The following is a 24820-nucleotide window of genomic DNA, read 5'->3' on the forward strand; positions in this document are numbered from 1 at the left end:
CCTCTGCCAGCTGTGGCAGATGGAGGCACGTGGCTAGTTAAAATGCCAGAACCCAGCAGCGGGGGAAGCCCGCGGGTCACAATGCCACCTGAACCTCCCAACCGCAGCGACGAGCTGGGGGCGTTATTTCTACGTCTCTGCAGGAGAGGCGGAGCTGGACGCCCCTTTCCCTCTATAGCACAGGGGACAGCCGACTGGTGCCCAAACTTTCCCGGGTGCTGGGAGCGCGGCTGGGGTGGGGGAGGCGGGCAGGGAGGCGCGGCAGCCGGGGTTGTGACTGCGCCCAGGGCGGGCTGCGGGGCGGAGCGGCCTGGGCGGCGCCGCCCTTCAGGTGCCGGGCGGGGGCCCAGGCAAGCGCTGCTGCGGGGAGAGCAGGCCGGGCCATGACCCCCGCGGTCCGCGGCTGCAGGCGTGTCGCCTGGTGTCCCGCACGGCCACCAGCGTCCGCGCCCAGCGCGCCCCAGAAAGCGGTGAGTGCGCGCGCGCCGTGCGCGCCACGGCGGGCGCACCGGGACCTGGGAGGGACGTGGGGAGGGACCCAGGACAGGGGACCCCTGTGCCGTGGAGACCAGGGACGGTGGGGATCCCGGAGTGTGTGTGTGGGTAAGCCGGGACGTAGAGACCGGGGGTTACAGAACCCCGGAGGGTAGGTACCCCCGGGTGGGGTGAAGACACGGGGGGGAGGGGCTGTGGAGACCCCCAAGGTGGTGGGGACTCCAGAGTGATGGGGGACCCTTTGGTCCCAGGCGTCCCACAACTTTCCGCAGACTTCGCTGTCCAGCTCGGCTCCTTTTGGCCGAGTGCCTGGCATTGGGCGGGGGCGTGTCCCGCGCGTGGCAGCCTCAGGCCCCTCTGTGCAGCCGGCTTGGCTGTCAAGTAGCAAGTAGCGGAGCAGTCGGGCGAGGTGGGGGCAGGAGGCCTCGGGAGGAACCGCTTCCCTCCACCAAGTGTTTCAATTGTATTATTGATGAGCTGCTTCGCTTAGGGGCGCCCAGTACATCAAAGCAGCTTCGCGACCGCAAAGGGCGACCCGCGCAAGGCAGGCACTTCTCTTGGCAGGGCTGGCCTGGGGAAGATCTGGGGAGGGTGTGCGTATTTGAAAGAGGCCCGGCAGCTCCCCTGGGGGACTCTGAGGGCAGGAGGGACTTCTGGCCTTTGCCAAGAGAACAGGGTAGCAGCAATGTAGAAGTCATTCCGGAGAGAGTATAGAAATATTAGAACACACCCGGTTTTACAGATAAAGAAACTGAGTCCAAGGCTGCTTCATATGAATGGCAGACTTTGATGTCTCTCTTCAGCCTGAGACTCTTCCAGGAGATCCTCCCTATCTTGGGTTGTGCTACCAGCTCAGAGCACCCCTTACCTGTCCAGACCCCTTTCCTACCCAGGCCACAATGTAGACTGGTCCTGTCTAGGCCATACCCAACTCCGGTCCTGTCCTGGTGCCCCTCCCCCGGGTCCGGGTCCTCTGCACAGGAAAGAGGCCGTGTATTTATGGAAAGACTTAATCCCTCCACCAGCCCCAAGGCCTGGAAAGCTGTGTCTAATCTGTCCCTGGAAGGCCTCAGCTGGTGGGCACACACCAGGCAGGAGTGTGCCTCCCCTAGGGAGGTGTAGGTCACTCAGGAGACTCCACTCGTCCTCCTGGGCTGAGGACGCTGAGATGTTAGTGCTTAGCCAGCAGTAGGCCCATGCCAGGCCTGCGCTGGCTCTTTTCACACTCACACCAGCCCTCTAACCAAAGCCTCTTCTTGTCCCCATTTTAAAGGCAGGAAACTGAGGCAGGAGAATAGATAAGGCCAAGTGTTAGCCTCGAGGTAACAGGAAATGGCTCTTATCCAGGGAAGGGAAAGCCAGGCCAGCCCTGTAGAATCATGGGAAATGAACCCACCATAGAGACTGATAGAGAGCCCTATCAAAAGAAACTCAATCTTCTTCCAGGCCCCACACAGCCTTGGGTTCCTGATAGTAGCCACTAAGGTCACAGTACCCATCTCTCCCATGTCCCTGTGTCCAATCTTTCAGAAAAAAAAATTTTATGTGCATGAGCATTTTTGCTCGCATGCATGTCTGCCCCATATACATGCATGGTGCCCTTGGAGGGCACCGGATCCCATGGAGCTGGAGTTACAGATGGTTGTGAGGTACCGTGGGAAGCTGGGAACAGAATCCAGGTCCTCTGCATGGCCCCTGAGCCATCTTCCCCTCACCCACCCTCCATGTTCAGTCTTGGCTGCTATAGAAAACACGGGACACTCTCTTGCACACACATGGTCAGCTTTAGTGTTTAGCAGATGTTTTTAATGGTGTGAAGACAGAGTGAGGCCCGAGTGCCACGAAGTGGCCCAGAGCAGGCAGCAGGCAGGTGGGAAACCGGGGCTGTTGGCCTCTCTGGCCTTGGCAGGGAGGTACCACACAGCCAGCACTGTTCTCAGCATGGTGCCTGGGCTGAACTTGAACGGATTCTTGTCCTGTTACACAAATGAAGTGACTTCCTAAGCAAGGTAGAAACCCAGATGTGGGTGTGTTCATCCTGCTTGAAGCAGGAAACAGCTCCACATGGGAGCTTGGGAAACAGCTAAGGGACCAAGATGCTCTGCCCAGCCTCCTCTTGCCTCTCAGGTCCAGGAGCTAAGCCGATGGTCTGGCTGCTCCTGCCTGGCCTGTTAAAGGAGGGCTTTGTTAAGGAGATGGGGCACCATGCCACTGTGACTCAGGCTTTCTTGGCAGGGTAGGTTCTCCTAGGAGAGGTGGCTGGACAGCGCCATGGCCAAGGGGGCTTCCGGCCCAACTGCCTGCTTAGTATTCCTTCCCTCCACTCATGACAACTGGGGTCGGAATCAGAACTATGGACACAGTAGCCATAGAGAGAGTGAAGAGGCCCAGCTCAGGCCAGTGGCAGGTCCACACCCAAGTGGGACCCAGGCATCCTGCCTTCAGCCTGGAGCCTGTCACTTGGGCTGTTGTCCTCCCTCCTCAGCAGCTCTAGGTTTGTGTGACCCTTAGAGCCCAGTCTTCCCCAGGCACAGGCTGGAGACTGCCTTTTATGCACCCCATAATGGCTTTTTTCCGGGGCTGCGAACTTGTGAACGCCAGATGGTGAAGTCACTCCCGATGGACGCTGGTCCACTGAAGACCGCCATGCCCACTCTGTGTCTCTTCCCCTGCTTCCTCCCTTGACCGCTCAGTTGCTTGAGTTCTAAGAAAGCAGTTGCAGGAAAAGGTCAGGAGAACACGGGTGGGAAATGTTCTCCTTCTCATCCTCCACAGCCTGTTAGAGTTCAACCCATTCCAAGAATCTGTATTGAGAGGACCAGGGACTGGGCTGCGGCTCAGGTACTGTGGGTATGCCCACTATGCACAAGGTCCTGGGTTCGATCCCCGGAGCCCCAATGAATCAAGTAGACAATGAGGCCAGTGACTAGAAACTGAAAAGTCAGCAGAGCACCTGTTAAAATAGAGAGATTGCCTGTTGTGGCAGGTTTCATCTGCCCCCCAGCCTGTGGGTCCTCCATCCCTGAGGCTGACCACTGTCCTGTGGCCCCTGAAAGGAGAGACTACAGGGTGGTTTCCACGCCCTCAACCCTGGCCAACCTTGCCTGAACTTTCCTGGACAGCAGCCCTCTGCCCCAGCACACACTCAGCCCAGATGTGGTCAGCAGGCACTGTGACCTCACAGCTGGCTTGTTTTACCACTGCTTCCTATTGTGTGCCCAGCTGGCCAAGTAGGGGCCTGGCCACCCGTGGCCACGACAATGACATCCCCTGTCCCGCTCTAAGTGCTCTCCTTTCTTCACAGGCCTGCAGCGGTGACAACGCCATGGGGCTGAAGCCCTCCTGTCTTAAAGGTAGGACAGAGTGTGGGGTGCTGGAGGCAAGGGGACTGGGAGAGCAGAAAGGGGGAGGACTGGGGTGGAGATAGTACGGGGGGGACCCAGAGGCCTGGGGTACTGGCCTAGACTGATGGGACCTCATCTGTAAAGGCAGCTCGTATATACAGTAGGTACTCTATAAATGCTTATTCTGCCTCTGTGACCTCTTCCAGGCCTTCTTTCACCAGAGGTTTGTGCCCTAGGGCTTCAACTTTCTCCTCAGGCTTCAACTTCCTCCTCAGAGGAGAAGTCCTCGAAAAAGAAGGTAGCTAGGAAGGGGGAAGCCAGAGCAAGAATCCAGGCATAACTTGGGTAACTGCTTCCCAGGACACGCTGGAAACCTGCCATCATCCAGCCAAGAGGTCAGCTTGGTTAGTACTGGGAGAAAAATAAGGCCATCAGAAAGTTCTAGAAGGGTGCATATCAGTGAGAGGTATTGGTGGAGGCAGCACAGACCTCTGTCCTGATGTCTCCCTGTGACACAGGCATGATCCCCACCCCCATCTCCCAGCCTTGAAGTCCAGACTTGCCCTGGACAGCCCTGCAAGGTACCATAGGCCCCACCCCCAACTGCTTGTTGGCATCCAGCTTGCCATGGTTCCATCTGTCCCCACAGCTCTCCTGGGCCATCCCAGCCCTAGTTCTCCACTCACTGCTGCATTTTCTCTTTCTTTCTTTCTTTCTTTCTTTTTGTGACACGGTTTCTCTGTGTAACAGTCCTGTTCTGGAATTTACTCCATAGACCAGACTGGCCTCAGACTCACAGAGATCCACCTGTCTCTGCCTCCCAAGTGCTGGGATTAAAGGTGTGCACCACCACTGCCCAGCCCAGTGTGTTTTCTTGATGGCCCCTGCCAAACACATCACTACCCCACATGTTGAGCCACTGGCCTGAACCCCAGGTTCTCCTCCCTGCCCACCCCAGGCTCCCCTCCTCGCCCTCCCTAGGCTCCCCTCCCCAGCCTTCCTGTGCACCTCTGCCTTCCAAGATCAGCCTGCTCAGAGGTCTGTGTTCCCCAACCTGTTCAAAGCTCTGGAGACCTGAACAACAGCCTTGATTTCCTTAAAGTGGGGTCACAACAGGACATGGCTGTGGGGTGTCCAGAAGTGCCAGGCTCCGAGCACCCAGGCTGCCACTGGGGTATAGCTCTCCTGATGATTTCATCCCTGGGCCCTTCTGTTCCCTGGGTTTTCCAGCCCCTACTTCCAGGTCTTAAGAGACTTGAGGTCTCTGAGTACTAGCTAAAGCATTGATTGCAGTTAAGATGAGCAAGATGAACTTCTGGGAAGAAAGAGAGAGCTCTTTCCCCCAGGAGAACTGCAAAGGCTGGGAAAGAGTGGATGGATGTCTCCTGAGCTTCCTCTCACTTTGTGGGTGGGGTAGGGGAGGGGCAGATATAGGACAGCACTTAATTGGCCCAAATGAAGCCTTGTGCCTTGGCCTGGGAGGGTGGAGCATCTTGACTGACAGCTCCACCAGAACTGCTAGCAAGAGTACTGTGCTGATCTCAAGGTGGCCAGACGTTGGAGGAGCGGAGTCAGCCTTCACTGCACTCCAGGGCTGGTGCTCAGAATGACCAGTGAGTGCACAGGTTAGGGATATAGACTGCCTTGCTGCTGTGTGGCCAGGGCCCCTGACACCCTGCACTTCTCTATAGTGTCAACAATTCTAATGCCTTGTGTATGTGGACCCCAGGATTCTTAGAGAATCTAGCAATCGTATGCATGGTGTAGTCAGACTTTTCTTTGACCCCCCCCCCAGCTCACAAATAAGAACACTGAGACTTATTATTAATTATGAAAGCTCTTTTTGTGTGTGTGTGATTTTTTTTGAGACAGGGTTTCTCTGTGTCGCTTTGTTGCCTGCCCTGGAACCCTGGAACTAGCTCTTATAGACCAGGCTGGCCTCAAACTCACAGAGATCCTCCTGCCTCTGCCTCCCGAGTGCTGGGATTAAAGGCGTGTGCCACACTGCCCAGCTCCCAACTAGCTCTTATAATTTAACTTGTTTTTAGTAACCTATGTTCTGCCACATGTCTTGGTTACCTCTCCTCTTTCTGACTTCTTCAGTGTCTTGCTGGCATCTCTTGCACACCTAGATTCATCCCAACACCTCTCTCTCCCCGGAAATTCCACCTGTCCTCTCCCACCTAGCTACTGGCCATTCAGCTCTTTATTATTAAACCAACCACAGTGCCACGCCTTCAAAGAGTGTAAACAAATACTGCACAACCGCGTGGGCCAGTTTCTTGCCTGGCTCTGTTTACTGAGTAATGCCTTTCCCAGGCTCAGTGCGTTGTGGCATGCATCTGTGTGTCGTAGGGGCCAGATGTTTCATTGTGTGGATTTCCAGCCAGCTTTGCATTGCTGCCACAATATACCTGAGAAGAACAAGGTACAAAGATGAAAGGTTTATTGCAGTCCATGGTTTCGGAGTATTCCATGGTTACTTTGAGCCTGTGGGTAGGGACTGTGGAGTGCTGCAAATGAGGTGCCGGGGCTGGAGGGACAGCTCAGGGGTAAAGAGCACTGGTTGTCCTTCCAGAGGACCCGGGTTCAATTCCCAGCACCTACATAACAGCTTACAACTGTCTGTAATTCCAGTTCCAGAGTACTCAACACCGTCATACACACATGCAGGCAAAACACCAGTGCACATAAGTTTAAAAAGAAAGAAAGAATGAGATGCCCATCTATGACTGCTAGGAAGTTAGAAGGGTTGGGGCAGAAGCCACAGTCCTAGCATATACCTCAAGGCCATGTCCTCAATGACCTAACTTCCCATGGGCTTGCTTTTTACAACTATTCTCATGGTCTGGGGACCAGGACTATGACACATGGGCCTTTTAGGGGAGTTTAAGATCCAACTAGGTATGTACCTGAAATCCCACCATTCATGGGACTTAGGCAGGAGGGTTTCTACAAGTTTGAAGCCAGCCTGGGCAACATAGTGAGCCCCAGGCCAGTCTGGGCTGTGCTGTTACCCTGTCTCAACAAAAAAGCAGTAGACCATGGTCCAGCAGGATGGGACGTGTTTTCTTTCTCTCCCACCCATCAGTGGGATCTTGCCTGGTTATATTAGGATGTCCAAGATGGTTCAACCCGGACCTAGACTATCTCCCCAACAGGACCCACCTCTATCCTACCCCACCAGAAGCCTAAAAGCCACTGTGCACCAAGGACCTCTGGAACAGGAACTTTGAAAAGGGTCCCTCCAAGGTGTCAGCTCATATAATTTTCCTTGCATGCTTTGGGTGTGTTGGACCTTGGCCTGCCTCCAGCTAACCAGCCTTGGTCCCTGGAGGTAATGAAGCCGAGACTTACCCACCAGCCAGACCCACCATGGTGGAGCCTGGATACACATACACACACACACACACACACACACACACACACACACCATGCAGCGTGATATTGTCCACACAGGCCTACTTGTGGCTCCATTTCCTGTGTGGCCTGCTCCAGTACAGCCACAGGTTTGGCTCCATGCAGTGCTGTGTGCTGTCGGGTTTGCTTCCTTGAGACACTGTCTCATATAGCCCAGGCTAGCTCAAGGTCTATGTAGCCAAGGATGACTTTGAGTTCTACACGGTTGCTTATATAAGTAAGCCATATAGGATATTTTGGCATGATGGTGATGATGATGATAACTTGTTTGGAATATATTCCAGGAGTCAGAATGGTCAAATGACAATAAATGGCTGTTTTACTTGGGGGGCTTAGCCTGGGAAAGGCTCTTGTCTGTGAATTCCATATGGATTAAGTCATTTGTCTCCCAGACAAGGAAGCTGAAACCCAGAGAGGGAGTCCAGCTTCCCTGAGATCACACAGCTTTGGCGCAGGCTGTATTTGAACTCTTCCAGAAGCCTTGCTCTAGCCACTCCATCATCTGCCTCCATCCTCAGGCAGCCCTTCTGTCTTCTCTGTCCTCATTTAGCTCCCCTCCCTTTTAGCTTCCTCTTCCTCTTTGCTTCTGAGTGTACAGCTGTTGGACTCAGTCCACCCAGTTCCAGGATGCTGCCTCTGTGAGGTCCTCAGACTGGTTAAACCTCCAACACCTTGTTCTAAAAAGGCTGGATTCACCCTGAGCCAATTCACCCCAGAGGTGGAGGGGGTGAGTCACTCATGGGGCAATAGGCAAGGGACCCAGCTGGGACCCACCTAGAGCCTCTGTCCCTCCATCCCCAGGACTGCCCCTGGGGCTCAGCTGTTCCCAGCTAATCTTTGTAACGCTCCCAGCTCCAGGCCACATCAGAGCTCCAGAGCATGCACGCAGCACAGGGCAGCTAGCTGCCCTCCTCTGCACAGCACAGCATCCCGCCACCCCAGAGCCTGGCTCAGCTTAGCACTCCAGACTCATTTCCCGTGAACCCCTGCACCAGGACGGTCCTGTGTGTGTGTGTGTCTGGGCTCAGGGTTTTCAGGGAAATATGAGACATCTTCCACCCTGTCACACCGTGGATGGAGAACCATCTAGAGAATTCTATGAACTGCACATGCTGAGGGCTCACCAACTGACAGTACCATCCCTTTGAGGCCAGGACACTCAGAAATTTGTAGCTGTCATGGGGGTGGACCCTGGAGGCAGAAGGATGGTGAGCTAGAGGTTAGCCTGGGCTACACAGTGAACCCTCAGGTTTTTTTTTTGTTGTTGTTGTTTGTTTGTTTGTTTGTAAACCCTTGTTCCTTGTTTTAAATATATAAATTTTGGGCTGGCGAGATGGCTCAGCAGTTAAGAGCACTCGTTCTTGCAGGGGACTTGGGTTTGGTTCCCAGTGCTCCCACGGGGGCTCACAATTGTCTATAACTCCAGTTATGGATGTCATCATCCTGTCATCTTCTATCCTCTGCCAGCACAGACCTATTTGCAAACAAATACTCATACACAAAAAATACATAGTTATTCTTTTAAAAGATAATATATTTTTTTAAAAGACTTTTTTTTTTTCGGGTTTTCTAGACAAGGTTTTTTTCTGTGCAACAGCTGTGGCTGTTCTGGAACTCTCTTTGTCAACCAGGCTGACCTTGAACTGATCCGCCCGCCTGTGCCTCCTAAGCGCTGGGACAAAAGGTGTGCACCACGTGCGTTCAGGTAAGGCCAGAAGAGGGTGTCAGATCCCCTGGAGCTGCCTGATGTGGGTGCTGGGAACCACACTCAGATCTCGGGTCCTCTGCAGGAGCAGCAAGTGCTTCTGACCATTGAGCTGCCTCCCAGCCCCAAATCTTTTCTCAGTGGCACAGTCTGGCTCCTACAGTGCCACCTGCCTCGGTGACCCCTACTGCCCACGCCTGTTCTTCCCCAATAATCCGCTTCCCACCACTTTTGTCTCCTTCTGCCTCGGGATCTTTGCACCTGCTGGTCTCTGCCTGAGATAGAGCTCTCTCTCCATAGTCAGGGTGGCTGCAGTCCAGTCCAGATTACTATTGGGGTTCCTCGGTTTCTCTCCTGTACCCCTTTCCTCTGCCAGCCTGGGCTTTATGTTCACATAGCTATCCGTGTTTGTCTCCTCTCAGGAACCCCGCCCGGTGATAGCACATAGCAGATACTTGGTATGCTTGTTGGCCAAAGAAAGCCTGCCCGGTTTACAACCGTGGTCTGGGCTCTACTCCCAAAGTAGGCATTTAGCCTCCTGGAGTTCCATGTGTGCCTAGCTTCTATTTTGGGCTCAGATACACCTAGAACCCTACCCCATGGCGGTGGCATTGCCGGGCATTGAGGTTGGGAGTTGCCCAATCCCTTGGAAGCTGGAGCCCATTTTATAGATGGGGACATTAAAAGCCAGGAGGTCAAGGTCATAGTACAGCAGAGATGGGAGGTGACTTAGAAGAAGCAGAACAGGGTCCCTCTCAGGTGAGCATCGCAGTGGGGCAATGTCCAGCTCCCTGCCCCATGCTAGGACTTAGCCCTCCTGTCTCTCTGTCACCAGTGCTTAAGCTAAGCCTCAGCAGCACCCGATGGCCTCAGGAATTAGGGCAGATGCCCTCCCTAATCGCCAGTGCCACCTCACCCCTGTCTGCTGGAGCCTCTTAGTGAGGACCCTCAGCTTGAAGCCACCCTGGACTCAGAAGTCAGCCCTCCATTTGCTGTGTATCTGCCCAGACTCAACCCCGGTCAGGAGGCTAGCCAGCCTGCTCCTCCCGAGCCCACCTCGCTCCTCCCCAATTTTTAAAGAATATTTTTGGCCAAGTGTGGTGGCACAGGCCTTGAATGCCAGCACTCTGAGGCAGAGTAGATAGTAGTTCCACAGGGGTGGTTTGAGATCAGCAGGAGCTACACAGAGAAACATTGTCTCCAAAAGAATAGTCCCTCTGTGTCCCTTAACGGTTTGACGCGTGTACACCGTGTGTCCCTTAACTGTTTGACGCGTGGACACCATGTGTCCCTCAGTGTCCCTTAACGGTTTGACGCATGTACACCGTGTGTCCCTTCACGGTTTGACGCGTGTACACTCGTGTGTCCTTTTATGGTTTGACGCGTGTATACCATGTGTCCCTTCACGGTTTGATGCGTGTACACTGTGTGTCACAAACATGTCCACAGCTCTGCACAACCACTCCCCCAGCATGTCCCTAATACCTTAGTGTTCTGTTCTAACACACTGGGCCCTTGATGTTTTCAGGGCTTTGTGGCTCCAGTCTTCCTAGTGTACAAACAGGAGTTCTACAGCTGTCAAGTACCTGCTCCAGGCCTTGAACACATCTGGGTCACTACCAAGAACAATGCCACACACACACACACACACACACACACACACACACAATTTTTCTTGAGACATAGTTCACACTGTAGTCCAGGCCGCTCTGGAACTTAGTCTGTATTCCAGGATAGCCTCAGATTCAACAGCCATCCTCCTGCCTCAGCCTCCCATATCCTGGGATTATACAGCTCGCACTTGTGACCCTCAGCTGAGGTTGATATGTGCCTGTGTCTGTGGACGTGTGTTCCACAGTGAGAATGTGCCAGATGTCAGAGAAAAGCCCCATGGAGTGAGTTGTGGTGACCATGCACATTGCCATCTCAGCATGCAGGAGGCAGAGGCGGGAAGATCAATTCAGGATCTGCACGGTAGAGCAAGACCTTATCTCAGGATATAAGCAAGTGGTGCACACTACTTTAATCCCAGCACTTGGGAGGCCGAAGCAGGTGGATCTCTATGAGTTCAAGGCCAGCCTGCTCTACAGAACAATTCTCCTGTCTTCCCCTCCCACCCTCTCAAGTGAGGATGACAAGTGTCTGCTCTTCATCCAGGGATGACTGATGTGTGCCATGAGTCTGGCTTTGCTTGTTTCCTGTGGTTAAGCTCTTATGGTCACTCCCATAGGGTGGCCACCTTTGTCCATTGTAGGGTTGACAGGCTGAGGGCCAGGAGAAAGGGCCAGAGCTGATCAGTGATGAATCCAAGCTAGACCCTGTCTCCTGCATGGAACCCTTGCTCTCCACAGCCGAGACCACAGCAAGATGGCAGGGACAGGTTGCTGGGTGTGCCGGGTGCAGGCAGGAGATCAGCCCTTAGCCTGAACTCCCTGCCAACCTCTTCACAGGCTCTGCCCAGTGCAAGCTCCAGCTGCAGGTCCCTGACGCAAGCAGGAGCTTTTCCCTTAATTGAAAAGAGACTTAAAACCATTTCTGTTGGGGCCCAGGCTGCCGTGAAAAGGTGAAAACTGCCAGCGCCGCCGGCCATTGCTGAATCTGTAGTAACGCTAGGCTTTCCCCGTGGTGGGAATTATAAACCGTGAAGGAGAATGAGGATTTCATGTCTGGATCTCTCACAGGCCTTGACCCTGTGCTTTCTCCAGCATGCCCTGCCCCAGTGCCCTCTTCTCCGTCCCTCCTGCGGCTTTGACTGTTCCCCACCCCTACCCCCAGCAGCCTCCTGAACTCTCACCGTCTCCCCTCCAGCCACCCATGGCCTGTTGTTTGTCCTTGTCCCTCTGTGACCAGACTCTGAGTTTCTGTGCCTATGTCTCCAGGACCCAACATCATTTCCGTGTGACAAGTGCTCGGCCCCCAGAGCTGTCCCTTCTCTCCCCAGGCAGACCCTGAAATTTCTATGGCCCATTCTTGGGGAGGACGTGCGAGTGAGAGGTCACTTGGCAGCTGCTTTTGGAAAAGGGGGTGAAACGAACACGCAGGACAGGAGGTTCACTCGCTGGCTTTTATTCTGAGGTAGGCAGGGACGTGTCTCGCCCCCCTGCTGGGAGCTTCACCTCGTTCTCGGACATGGTTGCCTAATTGGCACAAAGGGGAAACATGTGACCGAGCTTCAGGAATGCCCAGGGTTTGGGAAAACAAGAATAAGGTGGGGGAGGTTCGTGGCATATTGGCTAGCTAAGAAAAAAAAAAACCTCACTGTTTCTGTTGCTGGGCCCTGGAGTGGAAGGCAGGAAAGGCTCTGTGGGCAAGCAGAGAAACGTCTGGGTGGTCATTTTGCTCTCGATTGTGTAGCCAGCACACAGAGCACTGCCTGGTACACAGTGGGTACCCAGAAAATGCCAGTTGTCGGGGCCTGTGCTCCTTTCTCCAGGGCTTCCCGGGTGCCATGCTGAGACTAAGCTCTTGTTCCTCCTGCCTCCACCTCCCGAGTGCTGGGATTACAGATGCTCAGGTCACCACGTGGTGTTGGGGCTGGGCAAGCTCTCTACCTGCTAAACTGAATTGCCACTCCTAGAATAGTACCATTCTGTCTAGCACCCACCCCAGTGGTACTCAGAGAACAGTAGAGCATCTCCACGTGGGTGCCATGGCATACCAGGGGCCTGATACTGGTTGATTTGATGAAATCTGCCGAAGAGTAAACCACCTGGCGTTAGTAACATCTGGTGTTCCTGGGAGGTGCATTAGGGGGCCAGCTCTGGGGCTACTCGCTTGAGTGGCCTGCTATAGAGTTCATGACAGACGGCAGTCTAGCTCAGTGGTTCAGCTGATGCTGCGACCCCCAATCATAAAATTATTTTCATTGCTACTTCATAACTGTAATTTTCCTACCTATTGTTATGAGTTGCGATGTCAATACCTGTGTTTTTCGATGGTCTTAGGCGATTCCTGGGAAAGGGTCATTTGACCTGTGGTCTCAATCCACAAGTTGAGAGCTGCTGGTCTGGCCCCTCTGTGGGGTCATTATATACCCCACCCCCAGCAGAGGAGAAGACAGAGGCTGAAACGGGTGGGACCACTGCCCAGGTGGATTGAAGCCCAGATGTCTGTATCATGCTGCACTGTGTTCAGGAGATTGGAGCAGAGCCCCTTGTGTGTCGAAGTTGGTTTTTATGTGGCGAGGGAGGCAGGCGGTTGGACAGGATCCCAACGAGCCAGAGTGCTGTTTTACAATGAGCCAGTAGAGGGCGCCTGCGAGCCATCATGCCTGCTCAGGGCGGTAATTTGTCTTAGGGGGCAGCCTGAGTCTGTTCAGGCCTGAGAGATCTGGGGAACGCTGAAGGGATGGAAAGTAACCTTGTGAGCTCACCTGGCCCCAAGCTTTAAAGAATGAGACCTGGGGCTGAGGCAGGAAGGGTTAGAATCACAAGAGGCCATGCCTCCTCTAGATGGCCTATGATCCTAGTTCCCTCTGGTGTGAGGATAGAGACAGTGAACATAAAGGCTCTGCTCACCTCGGCTGGGGAGGCTGCAGCAGGAGGCTGGCCAGCTTGGTGGGGAGATGGCAACCAGCTTCGTGACCCCCAGGCAGGCCATGCCATCCATGTGTGTATGGTTTCCATATTTTACAGCCGGGGAGATCAAGGTTCAGAGAGTCAAGCTACCCATTTCCACAGCCACCCTGGTTCAAGGGTTCCCAACCCTGACTGTGAATCTCCAGGAAGCTTTATAAACAGCCAGTACCAGCTCAGAAGGCATAGACTCAGCCCCTTTGGGCGGGGGAGGGGAGAGATTCCTGGGTAAACTGTTAAATCCCCCAGAGTGAAAGCCAATAAGAGAGAGGAAGAGGAGGAAGAAAAGCTGGGTGTGGTGGGGTACACCCGCAATTCCAGCAGGAGTTGGGGGCAGGAGGGTCAGGAGTTCAAGGCCAACCTTGGCTATGGGAAGCCCTGGTTCAGTATCAAAAGAAACTTCTCAGAGAATCCCCAGAGGCAGCCACGGGGTCGCCACAGCCACAGACAGCAGAGCTAACCCTTTAGCTTGCAGCCCAGCCTTGCCTAGCTGTGTTTTAGCTTCTCTGAAGGCAGCTTAGGCTGTGGCTGCGGGGTCTGGTTGACTGAGGTGGTGTGTAGAAGGATGCTCAAGGTGGGGGAACCCTAGCGCTTGGCACAATGCATGAAGGCCTCCTGCCCAGGCTCCAGACCTAATCCATGTCTGGCTCCCTGGCCAGTCCTGTGCCCTGCTTCACCTGTCCCTCTGGAAACAGGCTTCTGATCGCCTGAGGCAGTCCCAGAACTGACAGATGACAGCTCTGACTCCCAGGGTGACTGGCATTTGTTTTTCAATCTTCACTGTTGTCTAATCCTCCTGAGAGCTTTGCCCAGAGGCTGCACAACGGGGCTGAGGGAGCCAGGGACCTGTCCCTCCCTCTCCCTTCTTCCTTCCCCCTCTTCCCTCTCATCTCTCCTCCCAGTCTCCCTTCATCTTGCCTGCTTATACCCCCTTCTTCCTTCTTCCCTCCTCCCTCCTTCCCTCCTCCCCTCCTCCAGCATCTCTCCTGGGCCCACTGAGCCCCAAAGACTTCCAGCATAAGCTGTGGGCTCCATCCTCAAGCTCCAGACCCTGCTGATGAGTGTAGTTACTGTGTCAGAAGCGGGGTGGGGGTGAGGAAGGAGTTCGAGTGGGAGGCTCCTGTGTCACTGTGGGGTGATCCGCACCATCTTTTGTTGAGGTCTCTGGAAGCCATAGGGACAGGACTGCCAGGCCAGAGCCAAATCCCCAAGCCCCTGCATTCAGTCACATACAAATGGCCCAGGTGTGCACACGGTCACATGATCAGGCTCTGCTCCCAGATGTAAGGGTGGCATGACAATGCCCAGGCTGTGGGACTCTGCTGGCTCCCTGGGACGTCAGCCTTGTCCTAGACCCACTTCCTGGGATCATCCTGGATGGACTGCAACAGGAACTGACCAGCCACAGGCACTCCTCTCGGACCTTTTGGCTGCCTATAAGTAGAACTTTATCAGGATGGGCGCGTGCCCTGCCATCCCTGTAAGGTCCTTCGTTGCCACCATCCACAGAGGCAGAGCGCTGTAGGTGACAGCCTGCTGCCGAGGTAGTTACCGCAGGCTCTGTGCAGGGAGCCGTGTGTTCCGTTATTCATGATTTCCAGGGACAGGAAATGTTGGCACTAAGAGTCGTCATCCAGTCTCTGGCTTAGGGACCCTGGCTGCCTCCTACCAGCTGGTCAGTCATGTGCAAGTTATTGCTCTCTCTGGCCCTCAGCTTCCACATCTGTGTAATGGTAGGGTAGCACTTGGCAGAGAGAGCTGTGAACTGAGGGGAAAAGACTGTGTCAGCCCCGGGAAGTTTGGACCCTAGAAACCACCTCCTGTGTCCTGGCTGTTTCCCACGCTGGCTCCTGCGTGACACCACCATGCTAGACTGTCTCAGCCAGGAAGTCTGCAGGTCAGAGGGGGAAAGGGCTGAGGCACTGCCAGGAGCTTGTCAGGTCCCAGTGTGCGAGAAGGAGAGGGTCACACTGGCCACACACCCATCACCACGGTGACTATTTTCCAACAGAAACGGATGGGTTTGCTTCTGATTTTGTCAATAGAGAAGGAAACGCTGTGAGGAGACAAAACTAAAGCCAAGGGTGACGTGGAGTGAGCTCTCACTCCGCCTCCGGCAGACGGAAAGCTTCACTGCGCAGGCAGATGAGGCCTGGAGCACCAGCTGGCAGGTCATCTGCCCCTGGGCTCCTTCTTGGAGGCCGGCGGGGAGGAGTGACCTGAATTTGGATCACATGAGAGGCGAGTGCTGCTCCACAGAGGTTTGTATCCTGCGGGGATTTTGAGCTGTGACCTCATTGGTCATGGCTTCTGTTGGCTGTCTTCCAAGCTGTCAGAATCCTCCATCAATGGTCTGGAGACTTCTCCCGGGAGAGACTTCAATTGTTACTTAAGGTACTGGCGACTAAGTGGCCAGCAGGTGGCGCCCTCCTATGTGAGGAAGCTAGGTGCTAATCCCACCCCCTTGCACGAGGTCACCCACCCTGCCTAGCCAGCTGCTCCCCAGGCCCCCTGGGATTGCTAGAAGGACGGATGGACCTCACCCGTCTGTGGAGTCACAGATGGTGCTGACCACCCTCTAACCCTGCCCACCGTGTCACAGTACACGCACAGGGTGGATGTGTGATGCTGACGTGCGATGGCACTCAAGAGTCCTTACCTGGGAAGCTGCTGTTAGTGGTTTTACTCTTTCCTCTTTTGACTTTTTTGGGGGGCCACCACCCAGGTCCCAAATAAATCACACACGGAGGCTTACCCTTAGTTATGAATGCATGGCCTTAGCTTAGCTTGTTGCTTGCCGGCTTTTTTGAAATTATCCCGTCTATCTTTGGCCTCAGGGCTTTTATCTTCCTTCCTGTATACCTTTTCTTCTTACTCCTTGTCTGCCTGTGTCGCTGGTCCCTAAAGTCCTCCTTCCTCTCTGTTCCCAGATCCTTTTACTCCCAGATTTCTCATATTTATCCTCTGCCTGCCAGCCCGCCTATTTCTCTCTCTGGCCTTGCTATTGGCCATTCAGCTCCTAAGACCGTCAGGTGTTTTAGACAGGTAAAGAATCACAGCTTCACAGAGTTAAATACAAAAAAACAAAAGTCACACCCCCTTAAAATAATTTCCCCAACAGGAAGCCCCTTGAGCTTCAATGTCCTGTTCCACCGTGGGTTGGATTATATCACCGCTAGATTTGCATATTGGGAGGTTTGTGGGAGCTCGTGCCTGCAATCCTAGCACTGAGGAGGCTGAGGCAGAAGGATTGGGGGGTTTGTGAAGCCTGAGATACATAGAAAGACCTTGTCTCAAACCAAAAGAAGGAGAAGACAGGACAGGGTTTTAACTAAAATGCCATTTATTGGGTATGGTTCATCAGCCAGGGTCAAGGTGACTCTTGACTGGTCAATGTCTTGTTCAGTTCTCCAAGGTGACTTGGACAAGTACTGCCCCGGTACCCGTGAGACAACTACTGGGCTTGGATGTGGCCTTACTGTGTGGTGACATGTTTACAGACTTCTATTCTTCCTGGAGCCCTGGATCACTGCAGGCTGAGGGCGGGGATATGGAGATCGCTGGGTGCCTTTTCCAAGGACCACAACACTGTCAAGGCCACTAGGTCTTTCAGGGGCTCCTCTTCCTTTCAGCCTTGAAGGGAAATGTACATCTGGACTTCTCAGCCACCGGTTTAGACAGACCTTCGGGGGAGTCACAGGCCTTCATGCAGAGTTAGGTGGTAGACAGAAGCCATCCTACCATGCTCTCCCGTGGCCCTGACCTGCTGGGGTCAGAGCTAGCAACAATTCTCTTTAGTTTTTATTTTGGTTGGTTTTTTGAGGCAAGGCTAAAATCGTGTGTGTATGTTGTTCTTTTTGTTGTGATTGTTGTTGTTTCTTCTTTAATTGTTATATGTGCATTGGTGTTTTATTTGCAAGTGTGGCTATGTGAGGGTGTCCGATCCCCTGGAACTGGAGTTACAAACAGCTGTGAGCTGCCGTGTGGCTCCTGGGAATTTAGCCCAGGTCCTCTGTTCAACCACCGAGCCATCTCCTGCTCCTTCCCCTCTACCCCCCCCCCCCCCAGACAGAGTGAGTCTTGGCTGTAGCCCTGACTGTCGTGGAACTCACTGAGATCCATCTTCCTCTGCCTCCGGAGTGCTGGGATTAAAGGCGTGTGCTGTCTCTACTACCCAGCTAGCTTTTGTTTCTTGAGATAGTCTTACTGTGTCTCCTGGCTAATTGTAGTCTCCTAATCCTGCTGCCTCAACTTCCGAGCATGCCTCCACCACTTCTGGCTGTAGGAAACATGGTCTCCAGGACCTCGTGCACTTGGTGGCTTCCAGGGGCAGTGTCTGACCTCCCACATAGCCAGCGGCTCAAGGCAGGACAAGGACTGACACTTCTGTCATTCTCTTCTTTAGAATGAGTCCCCTGAGTCCCCTCCCCTCTAGGACTGAAGCTCCACAGCTTGGGGACATCCTGATAGTGACCAGGGCTTACCTGGAATGTGGTAGAGACAGTTACTCAGGACTGGGTGATTTTTTTTTTTAACTAATTGTCCCCTTCTCATCCTGCGTGGCTTAGTTCTTCAAAGCTAACTGGGGCCAAGTGGAAATGAAGGGAGGACAGACACACAGACAGAAAAGCTGGAATGAGGTGGGCTGTGCTTGTTCTGATGGGGGATAGCTACAGTGTAACCGCAGCATGGAAACCAGGTGCATTTATTACGTACGGAGTAAGGAAGGGTTTGCTAGTCTTGGTGCCAGGTCTCTGTAGGGGAGCAACATCTGAACTGTGAATGTCTGGGAGAAGGAAGATGCTATCAACCTTCCTCCTCAGACCCGGGGAGGCTTTGCCATTTCTGTGGATCTCAGGTACTGGGGCCTGTCACGTGGCTGTGCCCACATCAACAATACACATTCACTCAGGGCTTCCTCTACTCCCCGCAATCTGGTGTTCTCTGGAGTCAAGACAGGACCCCGGAGTTCAAAGGTTTCTGAAGGTTTCGATTATTTAATGTAAATTTAAAGCTTGTCACTTACTCTACTCCAGACTCTGCTGGGCTCAGGCCCTCAGCAAAAGCAGAGATAAGAGCTGTCCCCTCCGCCCCTGTGACTAGAGGAGCACAGACAGGTCAAAGAGGTCATGAGTTCATAGCTTGGGCTGTCTTTCCCGAAGATGGGCATGCTATGCTGGCTTTTGAGGGATGGGTAGGAGCTCATTCCCCTGGCAAAAGAAGAAAGTGTATATCAGGCATGGGACCAGCATCTGCAAAGGTGTGAAGAGGCTGAAGGACTTTGTGACTCTTGGTTCTAGGTGTGAACAGGTGTCCCTCCAGATGGGACTCTAAGGTCATCTCTCCACTAGGGCTAGAGAGATGGCTCAGTGGGTAAGAGCATTTGTTGCTCCTCCAGAGGGACCTGGGTTTAGTACCCAGCGCTTCCATGGCATCTCACAGCCTTGAAACCTCCATGGGCACCAGGCACTTGGTTCACAGACATTTATTCAGACTTTCAAAAATATAAAATAGAATAAATAAACCTAAACTTAAAAGAGGGAAACCTTTTCACGCTGTCTGTGGTGGTTCATGCCCGCAGTTCCAGCGCTAGGAAGGTTGGGGTAAGAGGATTGCCTTGCATTTGTGTGCTGAGCGAGTTCCTGGTTAGCCTTAACCTGGGCTAGAATGAGATCTAGAAAACAAACGAAAACAAACCACAACCCAAATCTTTTCCTCATGCAGGACTTCTCAGAGCCTTTGACGGGCGGAGTTGTGAGCGTCCAGCAGAGGATAAAGTAGATGGGTTTCAGCCACCATATATATGGTTCCCAAACTTATTATGAGGCCCTTCCTGGAGCATCTCAGAAGTCAGATGTTCCAGGGGACAGACCTTGGGAAATGTTGCTCGTACCTGAGAAGATGCCACCACTCCCATGCATAGCTCTAGGGACAGACAGAGCTCAGTGCCCCCGTGGAACTGTGTAAGGTTGGGGATACATTTCCCCTTCCTGAGTCTCAGTTTCCCTATCTGTGCGGTGAGATTGGCAGTGTCCCTTTGTGGAGTGTGGCCACTCTTCAGAGGAAGGCAAAGGGACTGACTTGGGCAGGTACCACCCAGAGGGCCTGATGCTCTCTCTGTCATATCCTGTATCCCTCAGGCTTTAAGATGTGTGTCAGCAGCAGCAACAACAGTGGCGACAACCATGACGAGGCCCCTGTGCTGAACAACAAGCACCTGAGTGTCCCCAACATCATCATTACACCCCCAACCCCGACGGGCATGGGGCTTCCCAGGGACTCCAAGCATGCAGGTGAGGCAACACCGCTATGCGGAAGACTGCTCCCAGGATCCCTTCTGTGCCATGGCCTGACCTGGTTCCCATCTCCCCCTGAGCTTGTTAATGTACGGTCAACGCTGACAGCTCCATTCTGGGCCCTTTGTCATGATGCCAGCCCTAGCTAGATGTAGCTTGTTGGGCAAGTGTGTGAGCAGCCCTTGCTGGCAACCAGGAGGATGATGGATTTCGTCTGGGCTGGCCCGCATGCCATATCTTAGCCACTCACTGGAACTGAAAGATGCACCATCCCTGCCCACAGCAGGGTGTCCTGTCCTCCATGGTGCTGGCTGCAGCAGCTTGGTCAACAGGAAAGACTGGGAAACGGCCCCACGCCAGGCTATGGCTGTCCTTGGGTCTTCTAGATATGAGGAAAGGGAAGATATGAAATGTTCCTAGCCAGACAGCATACAGGGTGGGGTGCAGACTGGTGTCTCATCTGCCTCCTGCTGATGCCCTCGGAGCTGGCAGGTAGACTCTCTTGTGCAATGAACGGAGTTACATTGAGTCAGGCCTGGCAGGGCAGGCCCACAGTCCCAGTTATTGGGGAAGCTAAGGCAGAAGGATCACAAGTTCAAGGTCGCCTGAGCTCCAAAGAAAGCTTGGGGCCAGCCTGGGCAACTTAGCCAGACCCTGTATCAAACACGGACAAAAGGGTTGCTTGTGTTCAGTGGTGGAGTTCTCGAGGCCCTGGGTTCTGTCCGTCTCCAACACCGAAGGGGAAAAGGAGGCTGTTGGTGTGGGGACTGTTGTGGCTGGTGGCCCATCCGAGGAAATGGGTCATTTTCTCACAGGTGCTCAGAAACAGACTTAGTGTAGATCTCGCCCCTTGACTACAGACGAACAAACTGAGGCTCACAGAGGCTGATGAGCAAATGATGTAGAAACTCCATTGAGTCTCCTAGGGCGGGGAGGCATCATGGTGGAGCAGGCCCAAAAGGAATAGGTCCCAGGGTGCGATAGGAATCCGGCAGGAGGGCAGAAGAACCACCTTTGTTCCTTTCCACTCTCAAGAGAGAACCAGCTCAGATCCCAGAGACCCACCCTGGGTCCCTGCAGAGGGCAGCCACACCAGTTACCTCATCAGGCCGCCCTCTGAAAGGACCTGCCAGCTCTCGGCATCTCCACACCGAGGGGCCAAGTTTCCAGCACACAGAGCCCAGTCAAGCCACAGTACCCACCCTCCTTCGTGGCCTTCCCCAGGCTACGTGATGGATGCACACCCACTACTTCTCACTCCCACACTGTGGGCTGTAGCTCTGCTTTAGAGAAGAGGGAAGGAAGGGATCCAGAGAAGGCCAGCGACTCACCGGAGGGCCCACAGCAAGGTGCAAGAAGAACTAGGCTCCCGCCCATGGCTTCTCTGCCTCACAGCTAGAGTCCAGGCAGACCCAGAGAGGACATCAGAGACCTGGTCCTCAGCTTCACCGTAAGGACACCTCTCTCTGGGCCGCAATATCCCCCTCTGGAAAGTTCCCAAGGTCTATACTTACCACAGCATGGTGAGGTGACATTTCAGGCTGAAGCTGAGTGCTTAGGAGGCTCCTGACCCTTGGGGGAAGTTCCTTTTAAGTTTGAACAGCTGTGGGGAGCATGGGTTCAGAGAGGTGACCCACACAGTCTCTCGAACTCACACTTTGGTTCCACCGAGTTTCCAGATGTGCTACTGTAAGTTCCCCTAAGCCTCAGTGTCATCCTCTGGGGACGACAAGAAGAGATGGAGGTCTCTTGACCTCAGAGAAACATTGCTAGGCTGGAATAGGGCCCGGCGAGATGGGAAGCCTTGATACCTACTCTAGGAATCCTGAGGAGTTTCTGATCTCTCCCAGTTCCCAAGAGGACTTAGGTGGTGGGGGACTTGAAGCACTGGTGGTCCTTCTCAGCCTTTGGTGGTGTCCTGAGATAGAGAATGTTAGGCCTAGGGAAGCCGACAGAGGACCTGTTAAGGTGAGCTCTTCCTGATGCCGATCCCTCTCTCCTAGTCTGGATGGATGAGGCCATGTTCTATCAAGATGACGGAGAGCTGGACCCTGAAGCCTGAGAAGTTACCTGGTGGTAGGACCTGTGTGGCAGCTTCCTGCCTCACTGCCCCTTGCCCCAGGTGTTGGGGACATGGCTACCGGAGCAGCTCAATGAGGACAGTGAATTGGGCCCTGGACCGGGACAGGAGCGGTCAGAGGAACACAGCAGGGCTCTGGCCCCAGTGGAGCAGACATCTGTTACCTCCATGTTCTCGCCAACCCAGACCCCAGTTTTGTGAAGAGGAGGTGACCCTGCCCTACAGCCACTGTGACCACAGACCCTGGCCCTCAAGTTCACAGCACACAAGGACTTCTCGCCAGAGCAGAGCCTCTGTTTTTTACAAGTTGTTTTACAGGTACAGAAACCACGTCCTGAGCGAGATTTATAAAATAAAGCACCTTTGTGACTTGTGGGGTCCTGCTTCTTGGTTTGGGGGTGTCTACCTCTCCAGGGTGGGGGGCAGGGAGGACATCACAGGCAGTTAAGGCTGGGAGCACCGTGTGTCCACACTCTTGGCTTTTTCTCAAGGAGCGGAAATAAAAAGCCCACAGAGATGGCAAAGCAGCCTGGGAATGTTATTTAAAGGAAGCGACAGGCAAGCTGGGAGCACACTGCAAGGACCACCCACTGTCGGTGAAGACAACGGTGCTTCCTTTCCTGAGTGCAGCAGTATGAGCGGTAGGGTCACTTACTGAGGGACATCTGTGAGGGTTGTAATACTTATTTTTTGGGTAAGAGTGTTTGTCTCAGCACACCCACAGACAGTACCCACAGAGGCCAGAAGAGGGCATTGGATCTCCTGGAACTGGAGTTATAGGTGGTTTGAGAGCCACCGTGTGGGTCCTGAACCTAACTTGAGTCTTCTGCAAGAGCAGCCAGTGCATTTAATCATTGAGCCATCCCCCCAGCCCTAGCTTTCTGCTTTGTTCGGGGTTTAGGTCAGATAATCATTTTTCTACTATGCAACGTTCCTTTCTCATAATGCAATTAAGTTTGATTATGTGCATGCATAATTATGCATAAACTTAAAATGGCAAACAGATTTTCTCTAAAAGCTCACTTGGGGATATAGTTTTGCTTTTTTTTTTTTTCTTTTGCACACATGCCCACAACCAGTTCAGGCTGGACTGACCCTCCTACCCTAGGACCAAGATGTCTTGGGTATGTGTCTGAATAGGAAATATCCAAGTTTGGTGGGGCATCCAAGGGAAGGGAAATTTGACCCATTGTTCAGAGAGGGGTGTAGATGTCGCCTGATGCAGGGTCTGAGGTTGGTAGGTGCATTGCTTGGAGAGGGGTGTGTGCCTAGGATATGCAGGGCAAAGCTGAGGCGGTACTACAAGAGGGGGTGTGTGTAACCCAGCCTGAGTGAGTCCCCGGTCACTCAGAGCCCAAGCCGACCTTCCCACAACTTGAGTCAGGTATTTGGCGACAGCCATATAATAGTAATGACTACGGTTGAATTTTCCCATGCTGACTATTTAGGCTCCAACATGATTTTGAAGGGACTTTAATCTTCAGACTACAGCTATAGCGCCAATGGCCTGAGTCAAAATTGCTTGTGGGCTGGTGAAGGCATTTGCCACCCCATCCAGCTCAGTGACCTGAGTTAGACTTCCAGGATTCACACAGTGGAAGGAGAGAACTCACACACACACACACACACACACACACACACACACACACACACACACAACTTGTCTGAGCTGAGTGTTAGTGGCACATGCCTTTGATCTCAGCACTTGGGGGAGCAGAGTAGAGGCCAGCTTGGTCTACACAGCAAGTTCCAGGCTAGGCAGGGTTACACAGTAAGACTCTCAAAAAAAAAAAAAAAGTAGTACAGTAATAAAAAATAAAAATTTTAAGTTTGTTTACTAATTTTGAAAAATCTAGAAAATAGAGTCTGACTCAATGACCATAGCGTTAGTTTTAACAGAACTTCAAGTATTGTTAATTGTTATCCAGAAATTATGCAAGATTGTTATCCAGAAAGATCATACATTTGCAAATATCCAGAGACTGGGGAACAGCCAACCAGAGCCACACTGCACTCTGCACATGCAGCCCCAAGCAGGGAAGGAAGGCTGCACCACGCCGCTGGGCTGTCTCTCCCCTGTTCTGCTCACCTCTCTCCCCTCCTGCCCCAGCTCAGGCTCTGGTGCCTCTCTCAAGGATGTCTTTGCTCTGTATTGACTTGTGTTGATGTCTGCTCTCCTTCTGCCTCGGCCCTTTTCACCAGGGTCCAGGCCAGCTCAGTTTACCTTGATGGCAGAAGGCTAGGATGCTCCGTCTCTGCTTCCCCTATGACCCTGCCCTTCGTTCAGCTGCCATTTTACTCTCTGATCTGCCTCCACGCTGCTTAGCAACCTCCACGGGCTTCCCGCTACCCCCCAAGAGAACAGAGCTCAGCCTCACTCCCCCTTCATTCCAAGCTAGACCCATGGCTGTCTTTCCCCTTCCTGTGTGCTCTCTGTTCTTGTCATTGCTGCTGTGGAACACCCCAGTGTTGTGACAAAACCTCTCGTCACAAATCTGTAACCTGGGCGGAACTCAAAGAGACAGCTCCTCCCTGTTTCATGAGACTACAGCTGAGATGTGTCATGCAGGGCTGAAATGTTGACATCTAAGGTGACCCACCCAGGAGACCCATCTACCCACCACAAGGCTGGTGAGTTGGTCCCTGACTCTTGCTTTCTCTCTACAGATGGCTTGGGCTTCCTTGCAATTGGGTGGCCTGGTTTCTGGTGAGGGCTCTGCAAGGACCTTGTCTCTCAAGTCACTTGGTGTCACTTCAGCCGTGACATGGGGCTGCGGGGTACATTCCCAACCTGAGGGGAGGGAACAGCAATCCTGGTTTCTCGTGGGAACTGTGTCAAAGGCACAGTGGCAGAAGCATATGGGGAGAGGAGAGGCATGGCCGTCCTATTTGTGAGACAGAGCTCT

At 53.4% G+C, this 24820-nt stretch overlaps 1 protein-coding gene across 1 annotated transcript; it reads left to right on the forward strand.

Annotated features, from left to right (window-relative positions):
- The first annotated feature begins 341 nt into the window (after positions 1-341).
- Positions 342-22252, forward strand: CUNH16orf74 (chromosome unknown C16orf74 homolog). Its single transcript, XM_041649673.1, has 4 exons — positions 342-470; positions 3800-3848; positions 19679-19831; positions 21838-22252. The coding sequence occupies exons 1-4, from the start codon at positions 384-386 to the stop codon at positions 21894-21896; spliced, it is 348 nt and encodes a 115-aa protein (XP_041505607.1). The 5' UTR covers positions 342-383; the 3' UTR covers positions 21897-22252.
- Positions 22253-24820: the final 2568 nt, after the last annotated feature.

This window comes from Microtus oregoni, unplaced genomic scaffold, assembly GCF_018167655.1.
Source record: "Microtus oregoni isolate MIOR12 unplaced genomic scaffold, Mior012 000004F_ref0000308, whole genome shotgun sequence".
NCBI lineage: Eukaryota > Metazoa > Chordata > Mammalia > Rodentia > Cricetidae > Microtus > Microtus oregoni.